We start from the raw sequence: 23,615 nt of genomic DNA on the forward strand, positions 1-23,615 counted from the left end.
GTCTCAAAATGACTGTTCAGGGGTATAAGCATCTGCAAATTTTGATGACAGGTGGTCTATGAGGGGGCGAATTTTGTGGAACCGGTCATAAGCAGGGTGGCCTTTTAGATGACAGGTTGTATTGGGCCTGATCTGATGGATAGGAGTGCTAGGGGGGTGACAGGAGGTGATTGATGGGTGTCTCAGGGGGTGGTTAGAGGGGAAAATAGATGCAATCAATGCACTGGGGAGGTGAACGGAAGGGGGTCTGAGGGGGATCTGAGGGTTTGGCCGAGTGATCAGGAGCCCACACGGGGCAAATTAGGGCCTGATCTGATGGGTAGGTGTGCTAGGGGGTGACAGGAGGTGATTGATGGGTGTCTCAAGGTGTGATTAGAGGGGGGAATAGATGCAAGCAATGCACTGGCGAGGTGATCAGGGCTGGGGTCTGAGGGCATTCTGAGGGTGTGGGCGGGTGATTGAGTGCCCTAGGGGCAGATAGGGGTCTAATCTGATAGGTAGCAGTGACAGGGGGTGATTGATGGGTAATTAGTGGGTGTTTAGGGTAGAGAACAGATGTAAACACTGCACTTGGGAGGTGATCGGACGTCGGATCTGCGAGCGATCTATTGGTGTGGGTGGGTGATCAGATTGCCCGCAAGGGGCAGGTTAGGGGCTGATTGATGGGCGGCAGTGACAGCGGGTGATTGATGGGTGGCAGTGACAGCGGGTGATTGATGGGTGGCAGTGACAGGGGGTGATTGATAGGTGATTGACAGGTGATTGACAGGTAATCAGTGGGTTATTACAGGGGAGAACAGATGTAAATATTGCACTGGCGAATTGATAAGGGGGGGTCTGAGGGTAATCTGAGCGTGTAGGCGGGTGATTGGGTGCCCGCAAGGGGCAGATTAGGGTCTGATCTGATGGGTAACAGTGACAGGTGGTGATAGGGGGTGATTGATGGGTAATTAGTGGGTGTTTAGAGGAGAGTAAACGCTGCGCTTGGGTGGTGATCTGATGTCGTATCTGCGAGCGATCTATTGGTGTGGGTGGGTAATCAGATTGCCCGCAAGGGGCAGGTTAGGGGCTGATTGTTGGGTGGCAGTGACAGGGGGTGATTGATGGGTGATAGGTGATTGGCAGGTGATTGACAGGTGATCAGTGGGTTATTACAGGGAAGGCTAGATGTAAATAATGCCCTGGCGAATTGATAAGGGGGGGGGGGGGGTCTGAGGGTAATCTGAGCGTGTAGGCGGGTGATTGGGTGCCCGCAAGGGGCAGATTAGGGTCTGATCTGATAGGTAACAGTGATAGGGGGTGATTGATGGGTGATTGATGGGTAATTAGTGGGTGTTTAGAGAAGATAACAGATGTAAACAATACATTTGGGAGGTAATCTGACGGCGGGTTTGCGGGCGATCTAATGGTGTGGGTGATCAGATTGCCCGCAAGGGGCAGGTTAGGGGCTGATTGATGGGTGGCAGTGACAGGGGGTGATAGGTGATTGACAGGTGATCAGTGGGTTATTACAGGGAAGAACAGATGTAATGAATGCACTGGTGAATTGATAAGGGGGGGTCTGAGGGCAATCTGAGCGTGTGGGCGGGTGATTGGGTGCCCGCAAGGGGCAGATTAGGGTCTGATCTGATAGGTAAAAGTGACAGGTGGTGATAGTGGGTGATTGATGGGTAATTAGTGTGTGTTTAGAGGAGAGAATAGATGTAAACAATGGATTTGGGAGGTGATCTGATGTCGGATCTGCGGGCGATCTATTGGTGTGGGGGGGTGATCAGATTGCCCGCAAGGGGCAGGTTAGGGGCTGATTGATGGGTGGCAGTGACAGGGGGTGATTGACGGGTGATTGACAGGTGATTGACAGGTGATCAGGGGGGATAGATGCATACAGTGCATGGGGGGGGGGGGGTCTGGGGAGAATCTGGGGGGTGGGGGGGGTGATCAGGAGGGAGCAGGGGGCAGGGGGGGGTATAAAAAAAAAAATAGCGTTGACAGATAGTGACAGGGAGTGATTGATGGGTGATTAGGGGGGTGATTGGGTGCAAACAGGGGTCTGGGGGGTGGGCAGGGGGGGGTCTGATGGGTGCTGTGGGCGATCTGGGGCAGGGGGGGGGGGGGAAATCAGTGTGCTTGGTGCAGACTAGGGTGGCTGCAGCCTGCCCTGGTGGTCCCTTGGACACTGGGACCACCAGGGCAGGAGGCAGCCTGTATAATACACTTTGTAAACATTACAAAGTGTATTATACACTTTGTATGCGGCGATCGTCGGGTTAACATCCCGCCGGCGCTTCCGTATGGCCGGCGGGATGTTGCGGCGAGTGAGCGGCGACAGGCGGAGGCGGAGGATCGCGTCACGGATGACACGATCGCTCCGCCCATGCCCAAACAAGGACCGCCGCCATTTGTCAATACGGCGGTCCTTGCGGCGTCTGCTTCCCGGCCGCCATTTGTCTATACGGCGGTCGGGAAGTAGTTAAGGTTATTTTTTTGATTTTCCTTTTGATGTGCTATCTGCCACTGTTAAAATAAACCTACCATTGAAATGATACTGTTCTGAGACTTTTCATTTCTTTGTCATTGGACAAACTTACAAAATCAGTGAGGGGTCAAATAATTATTTCCTCCACTGTATATACAGTATAAATACAGTAATAGCTGTGCTTAGTCCACAAAAATGAAATAAACCAATCAAAATGAGTTACTTGTGCTGCTTCAATAAAGCAGTCCCCGTATTTTTAAAGTCAGATATACATATCTGATTGTGACTGTATATATGATGTGTACACAGGAATCTCTTATATATGTTACGGCCAGAACCCGAAGTTTGGCCACTTTGCGTTCTGGCCGGCCACTTCGGGTTCTGGCCGGTCAATGTGCGAACTGGCCGCGGCGGTGCGGCCAATGTTAGAAATGAAATGATTGCAGTAAAGATTAATGTATGTTCTGGCCGTCTCGCTGCGGCCAAATGTGTCAAAAGTGTGTTCATTTAATGAAATTAAGCCGGCGGCAATGTAGCAGATGAAGCCGCCGGCTTTCTCTCCTCCCCCCTGCCTCTCTCTCTCTCTCGCTCGGGCAGCCGGCGGGGACACGCGTGTCCCCGAGATTCATTTGTCACGCCAGGGCAGCAGAGCGGGGAGGCTGCAGACATTGCTTCTGCCACCACCCGCTCTGCAGAAACGAACAACAGGATTCCCTGCCACGACGAACGACTCTGGGGGGACACGCATGTCCCCGCCGGATGCCAGGAGAGAGAGAGAGAGAGGCAGGGGGGAGGAGAGAAAGCCGGCGGCTTCATTTGTTACATTGCCGCCGTCTTTATTTCATTAAATGAACGCACTTTTGACACATTTGGCCGCAGCGAGACGGCCAGAACATACATTAATCTTTACTGCAATCATTTCATTTCTAACATTGGCCGCACCGCCGCGGCCAGTTCGCACATTGACCGGCCAGAACCCGAAGTGGCCGGCCAGAACGCAAAGTGGCCAAACTTCGGGTTCTGGCCGTAACATATATACTAAATAACATCTATGCTGTAAGTATAAAGCCTGATGTGTAGCTGTGTCACTAATAGAGATGGTCAACGAGATGGAAATAATTCTGCACTGATGCTGATTTATGCAAATGTATGCACTCTCTTTGCTGATGAAATCAAATAATTTGATATGTTATTAAAATTTGGTTTGGTGACTACAAATTAAAGGGTAACTGAGACGGATGAAAAGTAAAGTTTTATACATACCTGGGGCTTCCTCCAGCCCCCTTCAGGCTAATCAGTCCCTCACTGTCCTCCACCACCCGGATCTTCTGCTATGAGTTCTGGTAATTCAGCCAGTCAGCGCTGTCCGGCCGCATGCCGCTCCCACAGCCAGGAACATTCTGCACCTGCGCAATAGTGCTGCACAGGTGTAGTATGCTCCTGGCAGCGGAGTGTGTGCATGTGCACTACGCCCGACTGGCTCAAGTACCTGGACTCATAGCAGAAGATCCAGGTGGGGGAGGAGGACAACGAGGGACTGATTATCCTGAAGGCGGCTGGAGGAAGCCCCAGGTATGTATAAAACTTTAATTTCATTTGTCTCAGGTTTACTTTGTTACACAGTAGTACTATACTCTACATATGCACTCTCCACAGAGCTGCAGGGAATCCACTGAGAATGCTGTGCACATTGAACATTGTTTACAATCTCCTCATTCCCCTGCAGAGTACCTGCACATCATTCTTACATGTACCCACACTTACATTGCCTAGGGCCTGATAGATGTTCTTTGTTCCGGTTTGTACCTTTTACAAGTACTCTTACCAAGGACTAGTTTTAGTCTAAAGGGAATAAATATAGTAGTCTACATATCCTTCTCACTTCAGTTGTCTTGTAAAATTCCTAAGCGTTGGCAGTTAAGAGACGAATTTCATGTTACATACTTTTAACCTCCTTGCCGGTTATCCCGAGCTCAGCTCGGGGTAACCTGCGCAGGAGGATATCTCAGGCCCCGCTGGGCCGATTTGCATAATTTTTTTTTTGTTACAAGCAGCTAGCACTTTGCTAGCTGCTTGTAACTTCCGATCGCCGCCGATCCGCCGCAATCCGCCGCGCCGAGTCGCTCCCCCCCCGCCCCAGAGCCCTGCGCTGCCTGGCCAATCAGTGCCAGGCAGCGTTGAGGGGCGGATCGGGATTCCCTATGACGTCCCGACGTCCATGACGTCATCCCGCCCCGTCGCCATGGCGACCGGGGAAGCCCTGCAGGAAATCCCGTTCTCAACGGGATTCCCTGCATACTCTGATCGCCGAAGGCGATCGGAGTGGGTGGGGGGATGCCGCCGCTTAGCGGCTATCATGTAGCGAGCCCTTGGCTCGCTACATGATTTAAAGAAAAAAAAATGTGCGGCGCTGCCTCCTTGCCGGATTTTTTAGACCGGCAAGGAGGTTAATCAACAAAATTGTAATATGCAAATTAAAGGAGTCTGAGTCAGTGGAATCCTAAACTGAGGAGTCGGAGTCGGTGGATTTTTGGACCGACTCCACAGCCCTGGTTTAAAAGAAAGTGTTCCTTTTACTTACCTGGGACCTGCCGCATATTGCCGGAAACCTGGGTCCCGGCTTGATGACGTCAGTTTTTAACTATCTCTGCACGGAGGGGGCTGCCTGATGGGGGGGGGGGGGGGCATCTGGCTATAGATTCTTGGGGAGAGGGGAGGGGGATATGCAAAGGGGGCATACATATTTACTGGGGGACATCTGAGTAACCAAGGGGAGGGGGGGTTTACAAATTTTGCACATCTGGGCACCTGGGGGGGGGGCATACCTTAATACTGGAGGCACATTTGGCTATAATGGGGGGGGGGCAGCGCTAATCCTGGGGGTACATCTGGCCATAATGGGGGTAATCCTAATCCGGGGACACATCTGGCTATAAAGAGGGGCACTATTCCTGGGGGTGCATCTGTCAATCTATTCTGGGGGTGGCAAACACAGGGGACTCATCTGGCTATGCTAGGGGGGCTGATATTGGGGACACATCTGGCTTTACAGGGGGGGTGATATTGGGGACACATCTGGATATCTATACTGGGGCGACTTTAACTGGTGGCACAGTTTTTATGTCAATCGCACTTTTTGTTTTTAAACAGAAATTGGTCAAAATTGAGAAAGTGTATTTTTTTTATTTTTCCCCCCTTTTTCCCATGAACATGCATAGAGAGGAACATTTTACTTGGGACCAAATACCCCCAATGAAAGCTTAGTTTGTCTTGAAAAAAAAGATATATAGATCATTTATGTGGCATGAGTACAGATGAAGTTATTGGTGATTAAACAGGGACACCGCTAAAGCGTCAAAACTGCTCTGGTCAATAAGGGGAAAACAAGGTCTGGGTGCGAAGTGGTTAAAGGACCACTCCCGCGAATAAATTCATTTTTAACTAACAGTAGATGTATCAAGTATATAGGAGCCTTGCTGTGTCTTTTTTTTTTTGTTTGTGATGTCCCTTTAATGTACTGTATGTCACTGAAATGGGAGTCCGTCAGTCCCTTGCATAACGTTGACGGACTTATGAATCTAAATAAACATAAATAAACGGCTAAAGGTAAGCCCGAGCAGTATAATATTGTCAGTTGAGATTGCGGGGCTAAACCATTTTTTTTCCCCAAACCCTGAAAAGGCTCCCTCTGCAATGTTTATTTAGATACATAAGTCTGTCAACGTTATGCAAGGGACTGACGGACTCCCATTTCAGTGACATACAGTACATTAAAGGGACATCACTAAATAATAAAAATAGACACAGCAAGGCTCCTATAAACTAGATACATCTACTGTTAGATAGCTAAAAATTAATTGATTTGCGGGAGTGGTCCTTTAAATGATGTCATGTAGAAGAAGGGGCTGTGTGTGCAGCTGGCTCTGTATCTGCCTCAGGCTGGGAATGAGGTGGGGTTATCCTGCTACTGCAAACTGTCATTAACAACACAGTTAAATGCAGAAAAATCCCTATTTATTGTTCAGGCTTGCGTAATATGATCATGCTTTATAAATAAAACACTATAAAAAAAAAGACATTCGTCAATGTGGACAGCATTTTAAATTTTAAGTTTTGTTTAGACTTTTATTCACAGTCCTGCTTAAACGGATACTTAAGCCTAGATGAAAAAATCAGTTTTACTCACCTGGGGCTTCTACCAGCCCCCTGCAGCCATCCCATGCACTCGCTCACGGATCCTCCTGTCCCCCACCGCCAGCTAGTTTTGCGTTCCTGTCAATTTTGCGCAAAGAAGATGCCTGGCGACCGAAAGCGAAACTAGCTGGCGCATTGGACAAGAAGATCCGCAAGTGACTGCGAGGGCACGGGACGGCTACAGGGGGCTGGTAGAAGAACCAGGTGAGTAAAACTGATTTTTTTCATCTAGGCTTAAGTAACTCTTTAAAGAGACTCTGAAATCTCCTAAAAACAAGGTTTTTACTTTAAAAACCTCTTTAATCTAATTGCCCCTCCTAAAACGCCGCAATGCCATAAACCACCCCAAATTAGCTGGGGAACATCTGCAGCGCTGCCTCTACATGTGTCTATCAGCACGGATCGCCGCCTCTCCCCCGCCCCTCTCAGTCTTCTTTCACTGAGAGGGGCGGGGGAGAGGCGGAGATACGCGCTGATTGACGCGCATGAAGGCAGAGCTGCAGCTGAAAGCTCTGCCTCCTCCAGCAGCAAAATCCACGACCAAGAAAGTTGTGGATCTTGCAGGGGGTAATTAGGGGTGATTTATGGCGTTGTCAGCTGCGGGGATGCAGCGTTTTAGGAGGGACAATTAGGTTAAAGCGGTTTTTAAAGTAAAAACCTTGTTTTTAGGAGACTTCAGAGTCTTCAGACTTAGGAGCTGCAGCTCTCAAACGCTTTGAGTCCAACAGGAGAAAAGTGCTATACAGCCGTCAGCATGCTATTTGGTTGACTGTCTATTATGCCATAGCACACCTGACAAAATACCACATTTTCAGCACTGCAGTAGAGCGCAATGCAATTGCAGTGTATCCATGTACAAACTCATAGCTACCTGTGCTGTATAGTGCAAATAAGGCCTTAAAGAAAAAAAAAAAAAAAAAACCATCACCTTGGTCTGATGTTATCCATATTTCAGTTCCTTGTCACTTAGTATCATGTGAATTTTAATCCATTCGGTACAGTTATGCAGAACCACTCCTGTTCCCATATTATCTCTGTCCTGGAAATGCCTTAATAAATTACGATAGTCTCTCTGAGGGCACATTTCATGTCTCTAAACCCATTTGTCTCTTTGTAATATAGATGAGCCGTGTATTTCAAGGCTACAGCTGCACAAGTTGGAACTGTTGAATTCTGCCTGTGCCAGCCTCTCCAGCAATGCATTCGATCAGCTGTCCACACTGAGAAGCGTGTGCTTGCGGCACTACAAATCTCTTCAGCACGAGGAACTCATCGAAACCCTCCTAACAAAACTCCCGCAACTGACCGAGCTGCGCATCGAATGTAAGTCTTTCCCTGATTTCCTTCTTCTCAGTTGTCTCTCCTTTCATTTGGTAAAAAGAATAAAAAACAAAACCTGAAACGTAAGCGTTATTTTCCTCATTTCCCTGTCACTTCTCTTCCTTTCACCCCGCTTTGTCTTCTCGTGTCCTCCCTGTGCCTCCAGGGTTGGAACCTTCTGTTACCTCCTCCATGGGGTGAGATGTAGATTATTCCTGGAACCTCTCTGTGTGTTAAGCCTTGACAAGGGGAAAGCAGTCCCAGTGGCAGAGCTCTCCCTCTTTGCTATCAGGTGCGGGACAGTTTTTTGTTTTTTTAATTTACTTTTTTTTCCTTTTTATTTGGGTGCATGTAAGCATTCAGGGGATTAAAGAGTCAGTTCAACATAGTGTGACGTTTTCAGGTATTGGTGGAGCCCAGGGAGCCTGAGTCACCCACTGGATTTTTATATCTTTTGGAGACTCCAGAAATGAGATTTCCCTGCCACAGTTTTTTTTCACCTTAAGGTGAACACGCCGGATTACTGCAAACGACGGGTCGTCAGACGTGCCCGCGGGACGACCGTTCTGCCGACAGTTTGCCTGTGTGTACAGTCTGTCGGCAGGCTGGTTTTGACAGATCCGCCTAGCGGATCTATCAAAACCAGCCTTATCAGCCTGCCGACAGACTGTACATACTGGCTAACTGTCAGCAGACTGGCCGTCCCGCGGGCGGGTCTGATGAACCGTCGTTTGCAGTAATCCGGCATTTGTACGCGCCTTAAAGTTGCATTTGTTCCTATTCCTTTTCAGTCATATAAAACAAAATCCAAACACGAGAGCATAATCATGTGGTTTTGCCATCAATGTCCTGATACTATGGCCTCGATTCATAAAGCATTCCCGCATTCGGAAATGCAGAAAACCGCTCACTTTACCGACCACACAGCAAAATATGTATTCATAAAGGCTTTTTCCGCATGAAAAGCCGACATTCGCGAGCAGAGTGATCAATCACCGCCTTGCGCGGTGATTATCACAGCAAAAGTAACAAATGTCAATTCATAAAGATTAGAGGTAGCGGTATGCGGACGGGTATTACCGCTACCTCTGATGTGGCGAGAAGCATGCGGAATACAGTGCAGTGAATGGGACAGACCTCCCAAGCAGCTGCAGAGAGAACACCGCACGGAGGGACTCCGCCTGCTTCTCCTGTTTCCGCATGTCTCCCGACAGCCTAACGCCTGCCTACAGCGGAATATCACCGCACGCCTGTCACAAGTAGCAAAATTTTTATGAATTACCACCCTGAAGGCGGAAATACCGACAGCGGTGTTTCCCCGCTCGACGTTACCTTCCCGACAGCACTTTTATGAATCGAGGCCTACGTCTTCTGGACACAGTATATTGGTGGGATGAGAGGAAATGTTAACGTACAGTATACCTGACCTGAAGAAAAGCTACCTAAGGAAAGCACAGAGGTATGTCCATGGTGGATTCACTTACTACTTTATGTTGTCTGTTTTACTCCTGGTTCCCCTCCCCCCCCCGGTCTCCATATTTACGCCTTGACTTTTGGCTAAAGTGAAATTTTTAGACAGGTAGATGCAGAATTGCTGCAATGTTTCCTTCTATCACCCTCCCATTCTCTGCTTTTTCCCTGCCCTGTTTACTCCATTTAAAGGACAACTAAAGTGAGAGGGATGTGGAGGCTGCCATATTTATTTCCTTTTAAGCAATACCAGTTGCCTGGCTATCCTGTTGATCCTCTGCCTCTAATACTTTTAGCCATCGATCTTGAAAAACCATGCAGCAGATCAGATGTTGCTGACATTATTGTCATATCTGACAAGATTAGCTGCATGCTTGTTTCTGGTGTTATTCAGAGACTACTGCAGCCAAATAGATCAGCAGGGCTGCCAAACAATTGGCATTGTTTAAAGGAAATAAATATGGCAGCCTCCATGTTCTCACTTCATTTGTCCTTTTAAGGGGCATGAAAGAGGAGGGATAGGAAGGAGTGATTACGAGGACCAGGGGGAACAAGGAAAAACAGAGAACACACAGGGGTATGTGGATACAGCATGACCATACCTTTGTGCTTACCGTAGGTAGATTTTCCTTGGGTCAGGTATACTTTTACGTTCCACTATCTTAAAGCGGATCCGAGATGAAAAACTAACTATAACAAGTAACTTGTCTATATATCTTATCTAAAGTTTAGATAGTTTACACAGCAAATCTAGCTGCAAACAGCTTTAACAGAAAATGATTATTTTTTCCTGTGATACAATGACAGCAGCCATGTTGTTTGTAAACATTACACAGAGCCAGGGTCTTGTGCAAAAAAAACTAATCCCCCCTCCTCCCTCCTCCCCTCTGCCTCTCAATGGTTAGTAACACCCCCCCCCCTCCTCCTGCCCAGACTGAGCTCCCATGAGCCCTTGCTACTGCCAAGGCTCTCTGAAAACCTGTGGGCGTGGTTTATTTAGTTTATAGGGAATTAGAGTATTAAAACAAAAACAAAAAAGTGTTTGGCTTGGGGAATGCCCTATAAACAATAGGAAAGGAACACAATTATGCAATGAGTAAAACCTCATCTCAGATCCACTTTAAGTATATCCCCTCTTTTGTGACTTAACTCAAAACTACCCTAACTCAAACCAGGCCCTTCACAGACCTAAACCTACCCCATTCTCCTTTGCCTAACAAGGACCTCATCGCCACTCTAACCAAAACCTACCAGCCAAACATCCTGAATCCTTTCCTTGATAAAGTCTTAATAATAACCCTGATATTACCTAGAGACTAACACCTGTTGGTATTACTGACCTGAGGGGACCTTAACTGATGGTAAAGAGCTGAATTTACCTGGGGCTTCTACCGGCCCCCTGCAGATGCCCTTGTTTTATATCAGTTAGGGCCCTTTTCCACTTGCAATCGCTAGCGTTCACGCTGAACGCTATCGATTGCTGAATCGCAATTACCGGCGATTCCCCGACGTTCGCCGCCGCGATTTTGCTATGCTATGCACTGCATAGCAAAATTGCGGCAAATATCGCTCCGCCGCGCGTTCGCGTTCCTGACAAAAACGAATCGCGGTAGTGGAAATGACCTACCGCGATTCCTATGTTAAAAAGCAAACCGTAGCGATTGTAAAATCGCTAGCGGTTTGCGTTTTTGCGATTCAGCCAGCGCAAACGCGCTGGTGGAAAAGCGCCCTCTAGGTTTACTTTAATCTATCCTGGTCTAACAGATAATCCCACACTAAATTCCTAACACTAACCTCCCCTGACTTCCAATACTATCAATACTTGCCTTTGAGGATTAGGCGTTCCAATAATGACTTGTTTTCCAACTGCTTCCAGTTGTCATGATGCTGAGATATCCAAATACTAGTGTGGAACCACTCATGAAAGACATGACCTTGTGTGAGGAGGTCTCATTTCCTGCGAGATCGGCAGTTTCCCAAAATATATAAAAAAATTTTGAGTGATGTCAGTTTCCCTTAGCTACAAAATGCTGCAATACCTATTTTGCATGGATTGACCCTTTGTGGAGGGGGAGGTGGGAAACTATTTTCATGTCATTTTCTTTCTAGTTCTCCCTCACTTTGCTCCATCAACGTATTGTAGTTTTTAAGAGGAACTTCAGGCTTAGCATTCATTATAATGACTAGACTAACATTTGAATGTTTTTGTTTTGCTCCCTAAGAAATATTTTAAAGGTGTCTTCTCAAACCATGTTTTTGCTGCATGTCAGATTGACCATCAAGGAGCCTTAAGCCACATATTCTAAGAAGACCACTTTAGGCATGCCACACACGCATCGATTTTCACAGACCGATTCAATCACTGTTATCAGGGATGCAACAAGCTGCATTGATTGCAATTTTGATTGTTTCATGGCAAAAAATGATTGAAATTAAGATCGGACCGAAAGTTAAATTTTGGTCCATTGGAAGCAATGGGGAAGGGAAGTGTAGGTAGCTTGATGGCCCATAGCTTTGCACTGTATTGAACAGTGCTAGGCTGCAGTTTGATAGGTTTGTAATAGATTTCATGGTGAAATCTGCTAAAAAAAGGAGGGAGGGGCTTTGCCTGAGGGGAATTGATCCCTCTCTGATCAGATTTAGATCAGAGAGGAATTGATCTATTTAAAAATCCGTATCTATATGTCCAGCTTAAAGGATAAGCAAGGCGAGAAATTAAATAGCTTTTATTACCTGGGGCTTCTCCCAGCCCCTAGAAGTCATGTGTGTCCCTCGCCATAGCTCCGGTCTTCTCCAGAGTCCCGCTGACAGCCTCTAAGGATCGCCGACCCTAGATGGGTCAGCGTCTTCTGCGCATTGCATTGGTTTCAGTGTTAATGCAAAAATGTGCATTGTGATTTCACACTCGTTGGAAGTGGGGCCCGAGTCCCACTGCGTAAGTTTGCTATAGAGTCAGAATATAGTGTCATCAAGAACATCCTCCTCCCCCCAAGGATAAAACAAGAGAGTACATTGCTGGGGGCACGACATACTTTATCAGAGGCTTTCCTAGGCTTATTCCAATAATTAAATATCAGTAGCTGTAGTTCCTCTTCTGATATAAACTGTGTAGAGAATAAAATGTTTCTAGAATGTGTAATTATGTCTGTGTGAGTCTTTCACCAAACTGACTGAGGTTTTTGTTTGCCAGGGGCTGCCCCGTTTGTGCCAATCATGGGTCCAATACCATGTAAATTAGAAAAGTTGAGCATGGTAGGAACTAAAATTTCCAACGCTACTCTCAACTGGATCGCTCGCAGTGCTGGACAGCTGAAGTGCCTGAACCTCAGTTATTCCCATGGCTACGACCAGGAGATGGTGAAAAGCTTTCCACGGTTGTTTCCACACCTGCAGAACCTCTACCTCAGGTAATTCATCAATGTGTTCATATCAGGGAAGCTTTTGCACGGCCTTAAAAGACCAACCGAATAAACGACCAGAGTGATCTTCAGGTGTACAGCTTTAGAACTAATACAATCTTGTTGTCTACACACTTGTGCAGCAGGATAGATTGATTTGGTTGTTTGCCACCACGTGGACCGGAGTGGACTGCGCAGGCCCAAGTGGCAGTGATTGACAGCGCCGCACGCGCAGGCGCAGTACAGGCCGACCTGCAGGTCGCCCTGACGTCATCGCTGGGGATCAGGACGGAGCTGCGGCGAACGGCTGACTGCAGAGGTGCGGCGAGGGACATGCTGGGAGTTTGGGGCTGGAGGAAGCCCCCCGGTAAGTAGGACTTATTTTTTCTGTATATTGCCTGCTGACTCCTTTAAAGGGGACCCGAGATGAGAGTGATATGGAGGCTGCCATATTTGTTTCCTTGCAAACAATACCAGTTGCCTGGCAGCCCTGTTGATTTTTTGGCATAAGTAGTGTCTGAGTCAAAACCCTGGAACAAGCATATGACTAATCCAGTAAATCCTGAGTCAGGGCCCATTAACACTAGAGCGTTTTGCCGTGATTTCAGCAAACCGCTGAAACGCTAGCGCTTTTAAAAAGCGCTAGTGTAATAAAACCCTATGGGCCTGTTCTTACGTAGGTGATTGCGCTAATCGCAGCGAATCTCCCAAAATCTCTCCATTTTCAGGCGATTTCCCGGTGATCGCGTTTCTGTGCTATAGAAGCGCATAAACATGATCGTGAGAAAATCGCCGCAGTGTCCAGTGATTTTTTTTCATGGGAAATTACCCACGCAAAACGCTGGCAAAAATCGCCAGCGGTTTGCGATTTTAAGTGTGAATTGGCCCTCAGAGTACCAGATCTGCATGCTTGTTCAGGGTCTATGGCTAAAAGTATTAGAGACACAGGATCAGGAGGACTGCCAGGCAATTGTTTAAAAGGAAATAAATATGGCAGCCTCCATATCGCTCTCACCTCAGGTTCCCTTTTTAAGAGGAATTGTCAAAATAACATAATTAATAGAATTGCTTTTTTTTTTTTTTTTTTTTTTTTTAACAATATTCATTTATACGTTCTGTTCTTTAGTGTTGCCCATTGTAAAATCTTTCCTCTCCATGATTCACTTTCTAAAATGTATCACAGGTGGCGACATCTAGTACTGACAGGTGATTTCTGCAGGATGGTTGTTAACTGATAGTTCTAAAATCACCAGAAAACAGCTCATCTCCCAGAATGCGCTGGTGGGTAGAATTCTAATCAGACTAATCAGGCTAATCACATGGGGGCCATGCAGCACCTCTTCATATTAGCATGGCTCCATGATACTGCGCGGCGGGCTCGGGTAGCCACACTATAGAAAGAGGAGCTAAGCGGTCCCGATGTGGATGACGACCATGGAGTAGCGAGGGAAGCCTCAATAGGACCCAGAGGCTTCCCTCTCTTAAAGGGGTTTCCTGGAATGCTGCAAAAAATGACACTTACCTGACGCTTCTATCAACCCCCTGTAGCTGTCATGCGCCGCGCTGTCCTCCTCCAATCACCCGTTCCCCGCCACCAGCAACGATCAATTATTCGCCTAACAAGACGAATAATGCGCGCTCGCGTCTTCGGGAGCTTACTGTGCAGACGCAGTACAAGGTTTTCTTGTACTGCACAATAAGCTCCTGAAGATGCAAACGGGAGCGAGCACGCACAGCCGCAGTAGCGTTAGACGCATAATTGGACCGGCGGCGGGGAGAGAGTGATCTGAGGAGGACGGCGTGGGACATGACAGCTACGGGGGGCTGATAGAAGCCCCAGGTAAGTGTCAGTGTTTGTTTTTTGCAGAACTCCACAGAACCCCTTTAAGGTAAGTATGTGATTCTGATTTTTAACATACTGTATATACTCGCGTATAAGCCTAATTTTTCAGCATAAAAAATGTGGTGAAAAGTTACCCCCTCGGCTTATATGCGAGTCAGTGGAGCAAAACGGATGGTGGAGCAAGTCTTGTTAATGGCAGAGGAGCGATAGAATTGTGCTCTAGTGATCCTGCTCTTACCAGCTTGTGCCCTGCTGTGTCCGTGCCCCGCATCCCCTGCAACATGCAATGATCTGGGATTCTTCCTGTGTGGCAAACGCTGTGTCTCATATCTATGACTCCATCTAGTGGCTTCTTCAGACACAGCTGTATCATTCTGGGGCACATCTGGCTGTGGGGAGGGGGGCTGACTTGTACTGGGGGAACATCTGGCTACTGTGAAGGGGGCTATACTGGGGAGGCGGGCTTATACTCAAGTCAATCACCTTTTCCTGGTTTCTGAGGGAAAAATGGGTACCCCGGCTTACACACGGGTCGGCTTATATGCGACTATATACGTAAAAGTGGGTGTCCTGAATCATTTACTGCATTCTACTATGTGTCATTATGGTTCCAAAGGTTAGGTGACCTGACAAATGTATGTTTACTTAACCTTCTAAACCCACCTTGTGTGGCATGGACAAGTGTGAAGGACAGAATTTAACATGCCTAAAAAAATGTCATGGTTTCCATGATTCATTGCCTGAACTGATCAGCCATTATTTGATCTGATTCTCTCAAAAGCTGAGGACCTGTTTCATATCGGAACTGAGAGGGATAATGGAGGCTGATGTATTTATTTCATTTTAAACCATGCAGATTACCTGGCTGTCCTGCTGAGCCTCTGTCTCTAATTAGCATATCCGGTGCTCTGGTTGAAGTCTGATTGAATTAGCACCATGCTTGTTTCAGGTGTGTGATTCAGACACTACTGCAGCCAAGTAGAGCAGCAGGACTGCCAGGCAACTGAAAAATACTAAAAGTAAATAAATATAGCAGCCTCCATATCTCTCTCAGTTCAGGTGTAGTTTAAGGTACCATCTGGTTTAAATGATGAATCCAGTTTTAATGGATTGTGTGAAAGTGCTATTTTAAACTATAGTTCTTCCTTGGGATTCATGTTACTGTTCCCATGATAATTGGTACTGTGCCTGCCCCTCAAGGAATCTGTTTATTTTATCGTTATCTGTATGTGACCATTCTCAGTGTATTTTCACTCAGCTCTTGAGAAAGGGGCCAATGCTGCCTGAAACCCCTGCATTTCACTATGGTGCTCATTCTCTAAGTAAGGCCGGATCCACACTATAACTGCTTTTTTGGGCGCTTTGTTATGGATTTGCGCTTTTTTTAGCGCTTTTTAAACAGTTTTACCAATCACTTTCATTAAAATTGCAGCCATTTTTTCGCGTAAGCGATTTGTGATTTTTCGCATAATTTTAATTACTGTGAATGGGAGAAATTTTTAAAAGCACTCAAAGGGCTAATCAATCACAAAGCGCTTATAGTGTGGATCCGGCCTAAAAGAGATCATGCCCAAGCTGTTGTAATGTTGAAGTTGCAAAATCACGGTTTGTTTTGTGTGAGAGACATCAGCAGACAGATAATCTCACAGCTTCAAAATATACCTAAATTGGGGGTTTGGGAGTTCGGAGTTATATACTTGCCTCAGTAGTGGGAAGCCTCTGGATAGTTGCAGTGTTCCCCAACCCTGTCCTCAAGGCCCACCAGCAGTGCATGTTTTGTGGAAATCCACAGAGGTAGTTAATCAGCTCTGCTGAGACACGAATTACCTCACCTGTGCATGTATGTGGTTTCCTGCAAAACATGTACAGTTGGTGGGCCTTGAGGACAGGGTTGGGGAACTCTGTTCTAGAGGCTTCCTGGATCCCCTTGCAGCCCACTGATCCAGCATAGGGATCCCTTCTTCAGGCCATGGACAAGTGTATCCAGACCTTTGTTCTGCTGGGTGTACGCAGATCTTGCACATGCCCAGTCCACATGCGCTTGTCATGGCTGGAAACACAGCCGGAAGAAACTATTTGACTTCTGTGCTTAGTCAAATAGATTTAGAGGGTCCCTCTAGAGGTGGTCAATGAGATGCAAATAACTTCATCTACCATGCAAATTGTATGCAGCTTGGAACTGAACTTGTCCACATCAACAGGAAATATATTGGATTGTCCCATTTTTCAGCTGCATATACCGTAGTTTGCGTTCAATGTGCATGCAGGCCAGCAAAATTTGCATCTCATTTGGCCATCTCCAGAAGACAGAAGTACTTCATTGTGATGCAGTGACCCTAGGAAGGGATGGTCAGTGAGCTTTGTACATATGAATTGGCCGCCGGGAGACTTGGGCACAGGACATTGCCGGTATATGGCTTATCCTGCTACTGCACAAGTTCCCGGCACCATAAATACTATTCCCCCTCCCCTCCACATGGATAGTGGGGAATGATATAATTCGGCTTTCAGCTATTGCTAGAGGCCGAATTATAGTGTTTTAAGAGCAACTTCAGCTCCGACTTCTGACGGCGCTGAAGTTACTCATAGTGCGCTGTCTATGGTGGCACCGGCTGCACCCACATCTCCTGCGCTGTTATTACAGCGCTCACAGTGAGATGCTAATGATGCAAAGCTGGAGGAATTTTTATATATGTAGATTGGAAATGGACTGATAAAATGCAACTGCTACATCTATTCAAAGCTTCATACATTTGCATGAATTTTGTTTTTTGTCTTATTGACCATCCCTAATTCTGTCAAATTCAACTAGCCTCTACTCTTCCTACTTTGAGTGTCATCCCTGACTGATCTGTCTACCAGTTGCTATTAGGGCTGGTTTCCAGAGGTGCCTGGCTCTTCTTCTGACCACATATGCTATTGCTCCGTTGTTATTGCCTGATGAAGTGGGATCAAACCTGCGAAACGCGTTGCATATTTGGAGTTCATAAATAAAATATATTGACTGTCTTTACTACAGTCGTTGTGTGTCTACTTGGAGGAGGCAAGTCCACCACCACCTCCTCTATTCACCAAGAATTTGGTTTTTAAGCTCATTTAGCTTCCTTTTATCCTTTTGGCGCTTGAATTAATTAAGGACAAGTGCTAGATTTGGAGAGTTAAAGAACACCTAAAGTGAGAAGTATAATGAGGCTGCCAAATGATTTCCTTTTAAGCACTTGACGACCAGTGGATTTCTGTCTGATCTGTGCTGCGTGGGCTCTCCAGCCCGCAGCACAGATCAGGATTATGCCAGGGCGATCAGACTTACCCCCTTTTTTCCCCACTAGGGGGATGTCCTGCTGGGGGGGTCTGATCGTCGCCGGCTCTCTGCGCTTTGCGGGGGGGCTCTTCAAAGCCCCCCTCCGCAGCGTTTTCGTCGCTCCGTCCCTCTCCCTTCCCTTCTGAGCTGCGCAGGACGGATATCCGTCCGGGCGCGCTGACGTCATCAGACGTCCTCCGGGCTGTACTGCGCATGACATCAGCGCGCCCGCGTGGGACGCAGAAGAGCCCGACCTTGGAGCGCAGAAGAGCCCGACCTGGCAGCCGGCCTGGCCAGGTCGGGTCGGCCACCGAAGACGACCGGAAGCCTCTGGAGCGGTGGCAAGGGCACCTCCTGCCTGCCACGGGCTGGAGGAAGCCCCAGGTAAGTGGATAGGGATTTTTATTTTTTTACAGGTTTCCCTGAACCTTTCCTTTAACACTGTACATATACACAAATACAGTGGTTAAACATTCGTTAGTGCTGGTGTGCTCTGTCCACTGGTTCAGTTTGCAGAGAGATGCATTCCAGAGCGATAAGGACACTAACGTACAGTTGCCACAGTTGCAAAAGTAGCGCATGTCTAGTTTTTCTGAATTTTACAGCAGTCTCCTAATTGAGATATAGAGATTTAGGAGGCGCCCTTAACCACTTCCGGGTTTCGGGTGGTTTTGCTGATCTGTGCTGCGGGGGCTCTTCAGCCAGCAGCACAGATCAGATAGCAGCCAGGGCGATCAGACTTCCCCCCCATTTTTTCCCCACTAGGGGGATGTCCTGCTGGGGGGTCTGATCGCCGCCGGCTGTTTGCGCTTGCGGGGGGGCTCTTCAAAGCCCCCCTCCGCAGCTCTTTCTGGCCTCCTTCCCCTTCCCTCCCTCTCCCCATGAGCAGCGCAGGATGGATTTCCGTCCTGCACAGCCTCAGATAGGCTTCAGCCTATCAGATACCGGCGATCCCCGGCCAATCAGAGGCCGGGGATTGCCGATCTCCTCTACGGCACTGCTGCGCAGCAGCGCCATATGTATGTAAACAGCGGGGAAGATCTTCCCCGCGTGTTTACATTTACCCTGCGAGCCGCGATCGGAGGCTCGCAGGGTGTTCACGGAGACACCCTCCGTGAACTGACATGGAACGGCCACTCCATGGAAACCACTTCAGGATTCAGGGGCGTACTTATGCGCACGCAGAATCCTGAAGTGGTTAAGATATGCTTTAAAAAAAAACAAATATGGACACTCAGAACTCGCATACAATAAGAATGTATAAAAATGTATAAAATAAATATATGTACCACTGCACTGTATAGTATAGTATAGTATAGTAATAGGGTTCTTTTAGATCTATATAGGTATTGACAGCAGTAAAAGTGCATCCAGAACTACATAGGTATAAAATGCCACAAGGTATGTTAAAAACTATTTAGAATAATCAATAAAAAAACCCAGCATTGATAGCAGAGGTATTTATAGACAGATGGTAGTATTGCAAAATCCATTATACATATCCCATATAAGCATGGTATTGCTGTATCAGTGTCCCATATAAGTGAGGCACAGAGGGTAGGCTATTTAGAATACTGTAGAAGGCGTGCAAGGGAGGAAATAGCCTAGAAATGAGTCTCACCTCTAGGAAGATACAGAGACTGGGCACCATTACCTGCCGTTAGGTGGGAAGGTCTAATATAGTTTTTTTTGCAGTCAAACGAACGGAGAAAAGGTGGGAGAGTGACGTCAGCGCTCAGAAGCACTGTGCGCTGCGTCATCAGAGGGCAGGGTGGAAGGAGGAGGCATGGGGAGTGAACGTAGGATAGGTTGCTGTAGCAACATGTAAACGAACCTAGGATAGGTGGCTAGCCAGTAGGGCAGACGTGACGTTGTATGGGGGGAGAGGTGACGCGTGTGATGCGTTCCAAGAGCGGGAACGTGAGGAGAGGAAGTCACGAGACCTTAAGTCATGTGACTGGTATCCATTGTGATGAGACGCTGTAAGTGGAGGGAGGAATACCTTTGTATGCCCTAAGTTAGAAAGATCGATGTGGTCACATGATTGTGTGCCATGTGACCTGTAGTCAGGGCAACCAGATGCTAAGAGGAAGGCTGTTCTTTGTATGATAGTAGGAAGAAGTGGTAATAACGCTAATGGGGCATAATTGGCAGAAATTAAAAATGGATGTTATATGTTAAGGGGAATTTTAGGGAAAGTATATCATAAAGAATCTATGCATCCCAGTGGCTAGTGGAAATAGTTGCTGGCAGTTAAAAGGGGGCCGGTCTTAGTATGGTAGGAGTCAAGCCTTCAGGTACTGATTGTAGGGAGAGGATTAAAGGCCTGTATGCTGGATAAGAGGGGGAGGGGCATGTAGAGCGTAGTATTCTATATGTTAAAGGGGATTGTAGGTGCAAAAAAAAGGGAGATGTGGGGGGGGGGGCTTTTATGCCCACTTCTATGGGGTAGCGATTAATCAATCATAGGATTATGGGACCTAGTAAAACAAAATTCAAAGTTTCAAAGATGCATAGGCGTATAAAATTTACATTAAATACATATGTACATTTTTACAAATCAAGAACATAAGGTATAAAACTAGATAAAAAAATGCAGAATAGTTAAAAACAAAGTATACGACAGAGTAGTTAAAGATTATACATACATTTTATACCAATTTATATTGTATGAATCCCTCATTATATAATTTGGGCTTGGTTATTGGAATCTCCTTCATATAGACATATGTTGGCCTTCTGTTATTCAAAAACTATATGGGGGTAAGAAATGATTTGCTGAGGCGGGGAAAAGGGGTAGGCAGTGAGGGTAGGGGGCAGGGAAGGGGGATAGGTGGGGTGGGGGAGGAGGACGTAGGTAAAGGCAGAGATTGGAGAGGAAAAAGGACTGGGTAAAAGGATGACATGGAGTGGGCGATGGTAGAAAGGGACTCATCATAGGTTATGCTCTAGGCAAATGTTCAGGCCTCTCGGCTGGAGGGTCCTAAATTTAAAGACCCAGAACATTTCTCTGACTTTTAATCTACCTTTACGTTTAGCCACATCGGGAGGTATTCTACAGGACAGACATCCACTATATTGGGGTCTTGATTGTGGAATTTTCTATGGTGTTGAGATAAGCCATGCGCCTCCTACATCTCTATAACATGTTACGCCACCCAAAGAGGTGGGTTCTTCACGACATCCTTGAAGTGAAGGATTTTTTCAAAGGAGCTGCGACCTATCCCTAGAAAGACCAAGTGGGGACGGGATTTCCCCACATGCCTAGCAGAGTGGTTGCCTCATATAGCAACCCAGACTTGTGAGTATTATATACGCTTACGTTCAGTTAATTATCTTACGATAATACACCAAAAGGGCTCCCGGTGTCCCTGTTTGTTCTTTTGAGTTTTACTATAGTTAATTGAGATGGAAAGATGCTTCCTACTTATACCCTCTTACCCTGAAATTAAGACATCCCCTGAAAGTAAGCTCTAATAGGAATTCAGAGCATGCTCAAAATTTAAGCCCTACCCCGAAAGTAAGCCCTAGCTGCAGTAATGGGAAAAAGTATGGCAACTTGTCTGTCTGGAGCCGATGGTCTCACAAGCAGGACCAAGGCTCCTGCAGTGATCAGCCCATTAACAGAGCCATGGTCCAGCCTACGTGATCATCATCTCCAATAGAAGCACAATTTGCCGTACTTCTTCCCCATAGGCTGAAGATCGGGGACAGAGCAGCATGGAGCTGGGGGGAAGAAGAGGATAAGGTAGACATTGCAGTGCACGGGGGGCAGCGCGATATGGAGCTAGGGGTAAGAGGAGGACACAGGGGACACTAGGAGGCCATAGGGTTACATGGGACACAGGCGTTTAGGGGATAGAAGAGGACACAGGTACAGAGGGGGACACCAGAACACTAAAGTTACAAGGGGGACACAGAGGCACATAATAGTTGGATCCAGCAGATGAAGATGTGGCGCAGTGGGGAAGGCAGGAGGACAAATAGCACAGGAACTTGTGTGTTCATAGAAATATGACATCCCCTGAAAATAAGCCCTAGCACAACATTTGGAGCAAAAATGAATATAAAACACTTTTATTTTCAGGGAAACGCAGGTATTAAATTCCAAATACTTGACTTGGATCAAAATATGACTTTGACAATTTGTTTTGTTTTTAAAGAGAACCCGAGGTGGCTTTGTATAACGTTAGTGGGGCACAGAGGCTGGTTGGGCACACTAACACCAGCCTCTGTTGCCCCATGGTGTGTGTCAAAGACCCCCCTGCTCGCCGCTATCCTTCCCGCAGTGCTGGCGACACGCAGCGCGTCGCCAGCACAATGTTTACCCTAGCGCTGTCTGTCAGCGCCGCTCCCCCGCCTCCTCCGCATCGCCGCTACCCGCCCTCGTCCCTTCCCTCCAATCAGCGTGAGGGAAGGGACGAGGGCGGGTAGCGGCGATGCGGAGGAGGCGGAGGAGGCGGCGGAGCGGCGCTGACAGACAGCGCTAGGGTAAACATTGTGCTGGCGACACGCTGCGTGTCGCCAGCATTGCGGGGGTATAGCGGCGAGCAGGGGGGTCTTTGACACACACCATGGGGCAACAGAGGCTGGTGTTAGTGTGCCCAACCAGCCTCTGTGCCCCACTAACGTTATACAAAGCCACCTCGGGTTCTCTTTAATGAAAGCAGATTTTCTTACAAACGTCTCTTCCCTTTCAGTAACACCAGATTGAGCGAGGAAGCTCTGGTTGTCTTGGCCAACTTGTACTCTTTGCGCGTTTTGGATATTTCAAACAACCTGCACCTGACCAGCGAGACTATCCTGGCCTTCAGAAAGATGACCTCCAACAGAATCGGCTTAATTCTCGAGCGGCCCATCGATAGCATGAAGTACTGCTGCTGGTGAATTGCAATCTAAAATAAATGCTGAGGATCTCTGTTGCTTCCTAACACATTCCGCACCACTTCACACCGCCTGGGAAATATTATTTATAAAAAAAAAATGCTGATTTTTCAAAGTTCTTATTTATTTTACAAGCTTTTTGAGTGATGGTATTTTGCAAAGAGAAGAAAATGATACCTTCAATTTTTTTCTTCTTAGCCTTTAGTCTTTGAAATCTACGAATAAAATTTAGCTATGAACATATCGGATTCTTTTTCCAAGCAATAATTGTCTGACAAGACTTAAATCCGTTGTTACAGAATCTCCTGTCTTTTTTCACTGATCCTCTTTCTTGTTTCTTCTCAATGAAATTGTACTCTTTTACATTTTACCTCTAATGAGTAATGAATTCTTACAAACTGTATGCTGGGATAATTCTTCTGTTAAGTGCCTATCTTTTTTTTTTTTAACTTTTGTACATCTTTGAATTCCACTATATTGTAAGTAGCCCAAAAAACCTGTTAGTTGATACTATATATTTTGACTATAATAATGTACGTAAATATTACCATTACCACTTCCCCATATGGTATATAATGAAGCAACCCTGTATTGGATCCGGGGTTAGGGCTATTGTGCATGGAGTCATATGTCACTGTCTTCAACCTTTACTCAAACTTAAAGGACACCTGAAGTGACATATGACATAATAAGATAAACAGAAGTACATATAGTACTAGTCCTACTAAG

General features: G+C 46.8%; 1 protein-coding gene across 2 annotated transcripts in view; it reads left to right on the forward strand.

The window, feature by feature from the left end:
* The window catches only part of LOC137533027 (volume-regulated anion channel subunit LRRC8D-like), a 50,333-nt gene extending 27,204 nt beyond the window's left edge, over positions 1–23,129 (forward strand). For both annotated transcript variants that reach the window (XM_068254162.1, XM_068254161.1), the window contains exons 4-6: positions 7,793–7,993; positions 12,651–12,867; positions 22,703–23,129. In XM_068254162.1, the coding sequence (XP_068110263.1) occupies positions 7,793–7,993; positions 12,651–12,867; positions 22,703–22,889 (605 nt within the window). In that variant the 3' untranslated portion in view covers positions 22,890–23,129. The remainder of the gene's footprint in view (positions 1–7,792; positions 7,994–12,650; positions 12,868–22,702) is intronic.
* The last annotated feature ends 486 nt before the right edge of the window (positions 23,130–23,615 follow it).

The sequence above is a fragment of the Hyperolius riggenbachi genome, chromosome 9, assembly GCF_040937935.1.
Source record: "Hyperolius riggenbachi isolate aHypRig1 chromosome 9, aHypRig1.pri, whole genome shotgun sequence".
Classification (NCBI taxonomy): Eukaryota; Metazoa; Chordata; class Amphibia; order Anura; family Hyperoliidae; genus Hyperolius; species Hyperolius riggenbachi.